Source organism: Callospermophilus lateralis, chromosome 2, assembly GCF_048772815.1.
Source record: "Callospermophilus lateralis isolate mCalLat2 chromosome 2, mCalLat2.hap1, whole genome shotgun sequence".
Classification (NCBI taxonomy): Eukaryota; Metazoa; Chordata; class Mammalia; order Rodentia; family Sciuridae; genus Callospermophilus; species Callospermophilus lateralis.
Genome location: NC_135306.1, coordinates 62,293,520 through 62,306,245, shown reverse-complemented (window position 1 = coordinate 62,306,245; position 12,726 = coordinate 62,293,520). Strand labels below are relative to the sequence as shown.

The 12,726-nt window shown below is 38.6% G+C and overlaps 1 protein-coding gene across 1 annotated transcript in view; it reads right to left on the bottom strand.

The window, feature by feature from the left end:
* The window catches only part of Plgrkt (plasminogen receptor with a C-terminal lysine), a 52,339-nt gene extending 44,737 nt beyond the window's left edge, over positions 1-7,602 (bottom strand). Inside the window, exons 1-2 of the mRNA XM_076843437.2 lie at positions 7,514-7,602; positions 4,397-4,483 (exon numbers count right to left, since the gene is read on the bottom strand). Coding sequence (XP_076699552.1) covers positions 4,397-4,477 — 81 coding nt within the window. The 5' untranslated portion in view covers positions 4,478-4,483; positions 7,514-7,602. The remainder of the gene's footprint in view (positions 1-4,396; positions 4,484-7,513) is intronic.
* Between the last annotated feature and the right edge of the window lie 5,124 nt (positions 7,603-12,726).

Sequence of the window (12,726 nt, the reverse complement as noted above, 5' to 3'; positions counted from 1 at the left end):
AGTATATAGAACTTTGGGTCAACTGAAATCATTAGAAATGTATTTGCTGAGCTGTGGCAAGAGGCCACTTGAAACTAAAAGTAAATACAAAAACTTGCTTTCCTGTGCCAAGCTGTTTCTCAACTTCCTTGCCCTCAGAACCTCATTCTGTGTACTCTCCTCCCCAACTTGAGATCTTTCAGGAAGAAGTCTGGGTGTGATAGGGAAACTCTGAGGAAGGACCCAACTTTTTATGGCTCTGTTGGTTGCAGGTGTCAGAGTCTACTTGGTCCCATGGAGAGAGTTGTGTTATGCACCAAGATGGCCCAGGTTACCAAGGACCACGGGGAAGCACTGTGGCACCAATGAAAACTAAAAAGTCAATTCCCCTGAACATAACCAGGGGCACACAGGAGTGTCCATTCTGTGATGAGGAGCCAAAGAACAAAAAGTCCTTCCTACCCTTGTATACTCCCGATTTCCCCCACCTGCCTACTCTCCTGATATGATAACCCCTGAAGTACTTACCTTAAACTCTTTTTTTGTGTTCTAACTGGGTAGGGAGGTGGGTGTTGAGGAACACTTGGATTCAACTGGTAAAGTTTGAGCAAAGTTTACAGTGAAAAAGGGAAATTAGAGGGACCTTGAACCAATTCAAGATACTGTACTGAATATCCACCCTTTCCCACTGCATATAAATGTTTTATGAAATTGATGTGTTACATGTTTGTATTATAAAACCCATAGTGAATCAGATGATCTGAATGTCCGACCCCCTCCCAGGTGGTCTTACAGAAACATTGTAAGATCCCTGAGAAAAACAGGGAAAATGAGAGGTGACCTGCAAAGAGACTCGTTGCCTTGTACAACAGCGCCACCTGCTGGAAATAGAACCAAATACTCTTGGTAATGTTTAGCCACAACTGCAGTAACAAGAGAAGGGCCATAAACTGGCTGGTTTGAGCAAAGCAAGTTCATTTTCTAGGTGCTAGACCAGTGGGCCTACTAGAATAATATGTAGGCCCAACTTTCCATCATGTCAGCTTAGGAACTGGCTTCCTCAGTAAGGCTCCTAAAGCACAAGACGTAAAATCAAGAATCAAAAAATGGGATGGATTCAAAATAAAAAGCTTCTTCAAAGCAAAGGAAACAATTAAAAATGTGAAAAGATAGCCTACAGAATGGGAGAAAATACCACATGCACCTCAGATAGAGCATTAATCTCAAGGATATATAAAGAACTCAAAAAATTCACATAAAATAAAAATAAGCCAATCAATAAATGGGCTAAGGAATCAAACAGGCACTTCACAGAAGAAATAATCAATCAACAAATATTTGAAAAAATGTTCAACACCTCTGACAATTAGAGAAATGCAAATCAAAACTCTACTGAGATTCTATCTCATTCCAGTCAGAATGGCAATTATCAAGAATACTAGTAACAATAAATGTTAGCGAGGATGTAGCGGGAAAAGTTCACGTATACATTGCTAGTGGAACAGTAAATTGGTGCAACCACTATGGAAAGCAGTATGGAGATTCCTCAGAAAACTTGGAATGTAGCCACTATTTCACCTAGCTATCCCACTCCTGGTATACACTCAAAGGACTTAAAATCAGCATATCCCAGTGACATAGGCACATGAATGTTTACAGCAGCTCAATTCACATAGCCAACCTATAGAATCAACCATGGTGCCCTTCAACAGATGCATTAATAAAGAAAATGTAATAGATATACACAACTGAATATCATTCAGCCATAAAATAAATGACTCTATGACTTTTGACAGTAAATGGATGGATCTGGAGACTACCATGCTGAGTGGAAATAATACTGTACCAAAGGCCAATTGTTCTCTCTGATATAAAGATGATAACACACATTAAGAGGTGGGAAGAAAAAATAGAAGTTCAGTGGATTAGAATAAGGAATGAAGGGAAGGGAGGGAGAATGGGAATAGGAAAGACAGTAGAATGAATCAGACGTAACTGCCCTATGTTCCTATATGAATACACCACTGTGAAACTCTACACCATGTACAACCACAAGAATCAGATACTAATTGGAATAACTAATACTCCACACATGTATAATATGTCAAAATATACTCCACTGTCATGTATTTCTAAAAAGAATAAATTAAAAAATAAAACTTCAAAGACAATGATGTGTTTGTCTGGCTTGTCATATCCAAGTATATTCTCAGTTTTGCATAAGAGAGTAATAACCACTCTCTGGGGAAAACTTTATCCCCCACCCACTCTTCCATTTAAAACAAAACTGCCATCCCAATAGGGTCCTAGACTAACAGATATTTCCCTAAATGCCTGGGTTCACCTTTGGTTCAGCTAAGCTGAAAACCAGTGTCTACACTGGGACCATTTGGCCTCAGCCCCAGCTTTATAACACCTGGTCACTGGGATCAGTGTTAAAAACGTCAAAGCTATTCCCAGAATCTGACAAATCAGGGTATTATCATGAGCCCAGAATGTCCCTATAAATTCTTGCAGGTTAGGTCAAGAATGAAGGCCCTAACTGCTCTTTACATGGGACATTTCTTGCTTGTGCTTCAGTAAGCCATTTGAGGAATGAGATAAAAGAAATTTCCTGGGGCTGGGGATGTGGCTCAAGCGGTAGCACGCTTGCCTGGCATGGGTGTGGCCTGGGTTCGATCCTCAGCACCACATACAAACAAAGATGTTGTGTCTGCTGAAAACTAAAATGTAAATAAAATATAAAAAAAAGAAATTTCCTCTCTTCCTGCCCTCACCCCTTCCTTGCTCACGGCTTATTATAAATGGAGTAGATTTCAGAAGCTAAACATTCCTCAAATGTGACACAAATTCACTGTATAGCACCCAACTAGTCCTTGCCCATCTTTGTCACCTCCATGAGTCTTGCAGGGCATGGGGAAATAACACCAACATCATGATTATGTTGCTTTCTATGATGTAAGTAATGAAGTCCTCCATCTCTGCTCTAGGTGTCTCTGGGCTTCTGTAACAGACTAAATAATGAGTTTTCCATTAGGCTAAAACTCCCCAACCTTTCACAGACCCTGACCATCATGGGAACTACAGTTTCCAAAGATCTTTGACCAGGTTGTTCTAAGTATCTGACATATTTGACTGATTCAAATATCTAATATTTGGTCTCTTGTAGGTCACTTTGCTCTGTTACAATAATTCAATTTTCCATTCTTTCAATTGTTCCATTCCCCCAAAAGAAATCTTTATCTTTCACATGACACTCTTATCAGTCTTTAGTAGCAATAACAACAGCAATACCTAATACATCCTAATGCCTACAGGCACTTTTCTAACTACTGGAGGTGTGGTTCTATATAATATATATTGACTTTACTCCTTAAAACATCTCTCTGAGGGGGACGTTATTACCTCTAGAGTACATATCAGGAGACTGGGTCACAACTTATACAGTTAGTCATGGGTGCAACTAGGATTCAAATCCAGGCAGTCTGTCTTTGGTCCTCATTTAATCACTAGCCCTACTGTCTAATAGTAGAACCTTCAACTCCCGGTGTTATAAAGGATAACCAAGAGCTAGAAATCTTTATCTAAAATCTTAAGAAAATAATTTGGGTCAAACTTTTAACCCTTGATTTTGAATTCCAACATTTCAATGTACTTTTTGACAACTTTTATTAGGCAACTGAACAACTCTCTACTGTGCTTGGATCTTTTTTATCTACTCATTGTATAATCTGATGTAAAGGTATCATTATCTGTATTAGTTCTCTATTGCTACTGTGACAAATTATAAGAATTTAATGATTTAAAACAACACAAATCTATTACTTTATAGTTGTGAGGTTTAAAGTACAAAATGGCCTGACAGGACTTGGTCCCTCTGGAGACTAAAGTGCAGAATCTGTTTCTTTGTCTTTTCCACATTCTAGAGGTTGCCTGTATGCCTTGGCTCTCAATCCCAACTGATTCCATCTTCAAACCAGAAGCAGAACAGTACAGTACCTTAAAATCACTCCCCCCTCTCTCTCTTCCTTCTTTACTCTTATGATTACAATGGACCTATCTGAATAATCCAAACTCCTTAAATGACCACATTATAAAATCTCTTTTGTTGTGCAAGGCAACATTCTTGACATAGTCACAGTTCCTGGGAATTAGGACATATATATCTTGGGGAGGGCATTATTCCACCTATCATACTCTTAAGTAGTTATCTCTTTCTATAGAATGGAAAAAACAAGGACATTCACCAGATTATTAGCAATCCATTTCATCTTGTCTTTGAGGAAGAGGCCCCAAGAGCATTTTAGGGTTTTTATTTAATTTTTTGGAAGGGGAAGGTCAAAGAGAACAGCCAAAGTATAAGTGGTAGAACTCAACCATTGTAACAACATAACAGCTTAATTGTTTCAAAACATACCTGAAGTCGGGCATGGTTAAGCATGAACTCTTGTTGATTTTTCATGTTTTCATTCATAGATTTTGAAAATATAAACCCCATCTTGATCTAAAGTGTAAAACATATAAGGAAAATTAAAATAATATACTATGTGCATCCTTGCATGCTCTGCTTTGGGCTACGATGACCTTATGACAAAGTGAAAAAAGAAAAACTTCTGACTTAGAACACAGTGTAAATTCTAGTCCTTACTCATTACTAGCCATCCAGTTTAACCATCTTGGCCATTATTTACTCACCTAAGTATAGCTGATTGGATGAGACCATTTCCAAAATCTCTTTCTACTCTATAAAGTATATGGCTCCATATTTCCTAGTTTTTCTTCCTGCTATAAATCTTGAGAGCAGGTTAGATAGCACTCATCCTCTTACCCACTATAGAGGTGGACAATAAAACTTGCATTTCTGGAGAGTTGAATCAGAACATGCTTTGAGTATCTTGTGAACAGATTTTTCTGTGCTCATTGAATTTGTGTTTTAAGAAGATTTAGGTGTCTCAAGGTCAGCACATTAATCCTGCCATGACTCGTGTCCCTCTTCAACATGCCACTTATTTAAACTCATTATAAATTGAAAATATCATTGTCAAAAATGCATTTAATATCCCTAACCCATCCAACATCACAGCTTAGCCTAGACTACCTGAAACATATGCAAAACACCTACATTAGCCTACAGTTGGGCAAAGTCATCTAACACAAAGCCTATTTTACAAAGTGATGGATATTTCATGTAATTTATTAAATACTTTACTGAAAGTAAAAACGGAATGGTTGTTGTATATTGTAGCCCAAGAAAAGACTGAAATTCAAATTTTGAAGTATATTTTCTATTGAATACATGTTGCATTTGCACCATAATAAAGTCAAAAATCCTAAGTCAAACCATCATGTTGTAAGTCAGAGATTATCTCTATCCTCTACTTTATAATCTTCCCTGAGAATTACTGTCAATTCTGGGTGGGTCAGAATTCCAAATTTTTTTCTCTATCCAATTGCGTAGATAGAGAATACACTTAGTTCTTGATTTTACTTTTAAAAGATGGAAAAACCCAGGGAAAGTCACAACTTCTCTACCTTCCTCAACAATGTTGCTGATACTGTTCCCCTCTAGTAGGCTGATGAATAGTGTGGTGTAGCTCATGTGAGGGTGGCCAGACTTAATGCTTCATATCTAGGAGTCACAAGTATTCTCTAAGAAGCCCAGACAGCTCCTATTTTCCTATCCTTCCATATCAGGAAATCTTGGGTTCTGGCTAATTTAGGAGATGTTGGAGTGGGTATTTAATGTCAGGTAGAATGGTTTACCCCTGCCAATGGTGCTCCATGTGAGTGGGAGCCACAAACCAGACTTCAATGGCTTCCCTGTGTTCTGGCCAAGGACACAGCCTAGAATTATTGGGGCCAATGAGCCAGAATCAGCATTAAAACTGGGCAAAAGAGAAAAGACAGGACCCAGAACAGACCTGGGTAATCATAAGGTTCTCTCCCTCTGTTCCACTTCAACACCTGTGGCCAAAGATAGAGGCCACCTAATGAGGGTAGAAGAACTAGCAATTCTCTTGTTTCTAAAAGTTTTAGCACCCCATGTACAGACCAGACAGCAGACCTAGAACTTGCCTAAAATGCTCCAGCAATATGTTATCCATCTTGACAGTCTCCATGGTGTCTACTTCCCACAGTGTTTGCATAAAGCAAATGATGCAGTACAAGAACTTTGGCTCAAGTCATTGCCGTTCCTTATTATTTTTTTCTTCTGCATATGTACAGAATTATTGAATTTTTACATCTGCTGCAAACATAAAGAAAACATTTGTCCTCTAGTTTTTATGCACACATTCTGTATGTCACCATTCTGTGTCCCTTAGAGTGCTTCTGTTTGTAAGGGGGTGGGATCTCCCCTGAAGTGGGACAGTCCTCATGTCAATCATCTAGAGAAGAGAAACATTCTATAAAGTTAGGGTTTAGATTTACCTCTTTCTAGGCCTTGCTTCCTTGGGACTGGGCTTATAGTTCAGACAGATTATGGGACACTCCCAGATAGAAGGGTTAAAGGTGGAAGCTGGGCAGAAAAAAAATCTCTCTTTAGAGAGACTACACCTGAAAATTTGTGTGCCACACCTTGTAAACTTCGCCCTCAATGGAGTTTTTCAAACCTCCTCCCTTTTCTTACTGGTAACCAATCCATTTTCCAAAGTCTGGGAGTGTTCCTTAAGATGTAAAGAATATTCTCAACTTTCTGTCTCCCACTCACAAAAAAAAAAAAAAAAAAAAAAAAAAAAAAATTATCAGAAAATAAGCAATAGAAATAACTTTTATTTCATTGATTTTTTATGAGATAAGTCTGTCAAAAATCCAACACTTTATCATGGATTACAAATGTGTTACTACTTTTACAATGTATGACACAGGTGAGTCTCAGAAGGCTGAGAAAATTGACTTGGGATCTCTTCTGCCTTCATTACTTGTGAGACCTCCAAGAGTCTGTAATGCTCCAGCCCTATCTTGGCTGTCCCATAGATTACTGAGGGAAGATTTATTTGCCCTGAGGAGAATTGCACAATCCAGGCAGTCTTTCCTTGGAAACCTGAATTTGATTTTCAGAGAGAGAATATGAATTCCATGACTTCTAACATCCAAATTTCTGCACTTATTTCCTGATTTAAAAAAAAAAAAAATTGTTTGAATTTATGACTGGTCACATAATCACAATCATTTTCAATAAAGGTCTGCGATCCAAACTAGGCCATTCCCCTCTGCAAATTTCAACCCGGTGACAGGAGGCTTTCTGTAATAATCTCCACTCTCGATTTTGGACGCAATTTCTGTAATTGAGACATTCCCCTCAAGTGGCATGCTGATTTCCTCAGCGACTTTTCCCAACTCCATTCTAACAATACAAAGAGATCTCAAGTCAATGCAAACAGAACCAGCTTTTCTGACATGAGGTTGGCAATAGCTATCAGCACCAGGGGCAGTGGGAGAGCCGCCTCTCCAGCCCGGGGCCCGGGAGCTGCGCCGGCCAACGCTGCGGTGCCGACCCTCCCTCCCCACACGCCCGCGGTGGGCGCTCACTCACCGGCTATGAGTAAAGGGGCGCGGTGACCAGGTGATGGCTGCAGAGGCCTGCAAGCTAGGGCCCCCTTGTACCGAGGCGGGGACGAGGCTCTGCCCACAGAGCCTCGGGATTGGCTGGCCATGACAGTTGTTAAGAGCCCCAGCCAATCAGTGCGGCCCTTGGCTTTCTTAAAGGGCCAGCAATCGTAACAGAAGCCGGAGTATTCTTCCGGTCGAGGCGAGAATGAAAGTGGAACAGGTATGTCGAAGAGGCAAATTCAAAAACATAACAACTCAGCAGTCGTTTTGTTGTTGTTGTTGTTGTTTGTTTGTTTTTTGTTGTTGTTTTCGGTTTTTTTGGTAATGGAATTTGTATTTTGTTTACATTTTTATATTTACAAAGCAATTTTCTCTGGCCTGATACTCGACTTGTAAGTTGCACTAAAACATGATGTCGAATTGTAATGTATTCTATTGCTGTCGTGTATTTAAAAAAAAATAAAATCAATAAAATATTTTTAAAAATAACAAATAAATAAATAAAAAGAACTGGAGATGTAGATTCATGCCAATTTCCTCTGGTTTCAATCCCCAGTGTATAAAAAAAAAAAAAACATAAAACATGATATAAATAAGTACATTGCAATGCTAAATAAAGGACAGAAAAATATATTTAAAATAAACCATAATCAGAATAGTTAAATTTTTTAAAAGAAGGACTGGGTCAATTTATATAGTTTACTGTTTAGAAACTAGTACTGTTAAAAAGATAAAAGTACTGATAATTCTGAAATAACTTGAAAAGTGGAAAGACATTATAAAACAGGTTCTTTGAAAATGTACTTCAGCTTCACCATGACTTCATTGGCAAGTTTTCAAACAACAGATATTTATTAAACACTCAGTTTTAGTTAATGAGTTGGGGTCTCCGAACAAAACAGTTGATCACATAGAAAGAATTTTAATCCTTCCTCTTGGAGCTTTTGTTACCTGATAAGGCAGAGGGCATTTCTGCATGTGTATATATATTCACATATGTACACACTTGTATACATATGTGTACATTCTACTAACTGGCTAATTTAATAGGGGTATTACACCATTGCAATTGTAGCTGATATTTGACATCTAGTGAGCTTAAATGGTCTTTCTTGATTTTGCCAGTTACATTTCATCTAAAAATGTCAGCAGTTGTTTTTAAGGCAGAAGAAGTAGAATGGAAATCTCAAATAAGTGCCTGTTTCTTCAGCTGGAAAGCTGCCACCATTAAAGTAGCAAAATATATATACATAAAAGGAACAAACTTGACCAGAATTATGGGTTCTTTTTTGGATAAAGCCATATTTATCCTCTGCTCCTCTGAGAAATGCCACTTTTCATTCAGACCAGCAATTTCTATCTTGAGTAAACCAGTTTCGCTCCCAGCCTCCTTGAGAGACTATTTGAAGAGCTATCCTTTGTTATTAAATGGCCTGGGGGTAGTAGCATAGATTTCAAATGGATTTCACTAGTCTCTAGCCTTGAGAAAGGTCCAGCCCTCAGTATTTAGCTTTCAAACACTATTTGTTCAATGGCTGAATGGGAAAATTGCAACAACATCCCCACTTCCAGTTGTGGGAGCAAGAGTGTGTTGTCAGGAGCAAAACCATGAGGAGGTTTAACTTTTTAAGGGATGTTAAAACTGTTCCACGAAGTAGGAAGTAACATTTGAGAGCATAGAGTAGTGTTTGAGTGCACATACTGGCATGAACACACCTAGATTCAATTTTCAGCTGTCATTGTCACCCTCTCACATTATCGCCTCTATCTATAATAGAATTAAAAACATCTAATTTATTGGGTTATTAGGACCAAATCAGATAATATAGTTAGACAAACTGTCTGGCATAAAGGATTTAATAAATTGTTGTAGCCAGAAAAATGAGAACTGTTACTAATTCTAAGTCTGAAGGAGAGAAACAGGGGGAAATTACCAAAAACAGGTGAGATTTGAAGCTGCAGCTACAGGAGAGGTTACCCAATAGCAGCCATATTGTTTATAGAGAAAAGCAGTCAATGCCAACCTTTGACAGAGCAGGATGAGATTCTATAGTTGTAGCCACTGCTGGGACCTCACTTTAAAGTGGAAACAGAGTGAAGATAGAAGGCCCACTTCTCTGTCCTTCCATGCTCCCATATTCTGTCAGGTCTTCCATTGGCTAGATCCACATGACAGCCAGAAGACGAGGAAGTCAGGCTGATGCAGTCTATGGTAGTCAGGCTCCTAGGCGCAATGCCTAGAGGGAAAACCAGAAAATATGCAGTACACCATTCCTCTGATCTTGGGTTTGTCATGCTTGAAAGTCCTAGTTCAAAAGGAAGAAATGCTTCCATTGGAGAATCCAGACATGGTTCTAGGGAATTGGAAGCTGAAAGTGCCCTCTGGTAATTTTGGTTCATCATAGTGACAAAATTGAGGAGATTGATCCCAATTACTAAAAGGAAATTGAGTAGTAGCTATTCAAGAAGGGCAAGGAGAACTATGTGTGACAACCAGAGATTCACTGGGTATCTCCTAATCCTCTCATGAACAATAATAATGATCATTAGATAACTGCAGTAAGCCAATAAAGTTGGGACCAATTAAATTTCAGATTATGCAAAAATTGAAGTGTTATATCACTACTTCAGGTAAAAAAAAGTCCTGATCTACCAAGGTGCTGGCAGAGGGCAGGGGGAACATGAGTGAATGAATAGGAAGCTATGATTATCAACTTTAGCTCAGCAAGAAACTGGAGAGGCAGGAATTATAGTAGCTCCACATATAAAGTGTTAATTCACTATTCCTTCCCTGCCCCTTTTCTCCTGCTACCTTGCATAAAGAGTACTGGTGAAGACAAATATAATTTAATAATTAAGTGAGAGTACACCTAAATTGACCTCACCTCAAGGCAATGTGGTAGCTGATGGGACTTATAGAAAATCAGAGCCAGGGGCTGGGGTTGTGGCTCAGCGGTAGAGTGCTCGCCTAGCATATGTGAGGCGCTGCATTCGATCCTCGGCACCACATAAAAATAAATGAATAAATAAAATAAAGGTATTGTGTCCTACTACAACTGAAAGCAAAATATTAGAAAAAAGAAAGAAAATCAAAGCCAGACAGTAGTTAAGGGAATAATAATTTCTTTTATTCAGGAACTACTGAAATAGGAGGGAAAAGGAGCTCTGTTGGAGAACTGGGTTCCACTTTAAATATAGCAAGGAGAAGTGGAGGTTTATAGCTAAGAAGCAAGGGTGGTAGAAGCAGTCAGTGGATGAAAAATTACTAAGTGGAGACATGAAGGACAGAGGGAATTCTTACTAAACTGACCTAAGAATTCTTGATAAAAGCAGGTAAGAATGATCAGAGATCGCCTGAGAGGTAGTGGAGAATGAGGAATTTGATCAGATATCGAAGGTAATCATATATCCACAGCCAAGGAATTTTCTTTAAACTGTCTTTGCAGGATTCTTGCTAAAATTGACTCTTCAAGGAAGCACACAGGAGCCTGAGTTCAAAGTCTAAGTGAGGAGAAGGCTTCAAGAAGCCTTATAGAAGTTTGTTGTGTTTAACACTAGTCACACTTCATGATTCCTGTGAGTAGGGGATCAGTTTCCTATTCATCTGAGCAAAGGACAAGAATGATGCTGGATGGTAAAGTCCATAGACTCTCAGGCTCTTCAGTTTGCCTTCCCTTATATACATTCTCCTCCCTTCCTTGTACTCACTGGATTGCAGAAGATGGCCTCTTAGGAAAGCATCACCTGGGCTCTCCCCAGCTGGTATCCCTTTGGGGGTTTTGCAGGAGATGAAAGACAGGAAGGAAGGGGCATCAGGGTATGTTTTCTTCATTCTTTCTCTGGTGGTGGCTATGTTCCTTCACAACTGCAGCTCCTGACAAGTGTTCCCTCCTCCATTGTTTCAGCTTACTAGACGCTGGACATACTTCTGACCTTATGCTACAGCCTAGACATGGCACAGGCTTCCCATTGTTACTAGACTCTCTAGAGACCTCAGCTTGATGGTTCTCTTAACCTACTCCATAGCCTTTTAAATATTGTCTTCATTGATATGTCTTTAGTTGAGCCAACAAATAAAATTCCAATCCTGATTGCAAACCCTCTATACCTTAAATTATATATACAATTATAAATATGTTACATATAGGATATTTGTCATAATTTCAAAATGTAAGTGAAAAAGATGACCATGAGAATATGCCTAGGGAATTGAGAAAAATCATGGTATAGCTATAGGACACATTTTATGAAATGCGGGCTAAAATGATTAAAGGAAATGTTTCAATACCAAGTGACATATAATTTTAACTGGTATGTAGATTACATCCAGTTATATGAATTTTTGAATATACATTTTTATATTTTTACACACATACAAATGTGGGCTTTTTATCATCTTGCATTATAGCATGAGAATTTTCATGTACATAACATTCATACTACTGATTTTAACAACTAAATGATTTTCAGAAGATGTGTGTACAACAACTTCCATTTTGAACATTTTTTATTTTTTTCTATTGGGAAGAACATCATAATAGTCATTTTAATGTATATGTAGCTTTTTGTATTTTGATTAGAAATACTGGATTAAATAATATAATACTTTAGAGAAAATTAATGTAAAATTCTCCACTCAATGGAAACTCCTTATACCAGGATGGTAAAATTGTTCAATAGTTCTCTATCCTTCTGAAAAGTCTTAAAAAATAAAATAATCTTAAAAAAATAATGAGTTTGAAGGTTCAAAATGGACGTAGAACACACCTCCAGCAGCACCTCTGCCTATTCATTCTTCCTATTGGGCACTGACTCACTTCCATTTGAAATAGACCCCAACTTTGAATGCACTGGTAGTTGTTCCTACAGATTGTAAAGAGAGCAGATGTACTGTCTGCAAGAAAAGCTATTGCCACGGCCACGCCAAGTGTGCCCAGGAATGTGTCAACAAAGGGACATCAGACAAGTGCAACTGCTTCCCCATCATGGAGAGAGCTCTGCTCCCACAGGTACATAGAGTGACATGTACAAACTGCGTTACTTGTCATAGTCTCCTGACCTATTTGAAGCATTTCTTTTTCTATGAAGTATGTATATGATAATAAAAAACAGTTGCCTTAAAAGAAAGGGTGTGCAGGAGCCGTGATGCATGCCTGTAATCCCAATAGCTCAGGAGGTTGAGGCAGGAAGATCAGG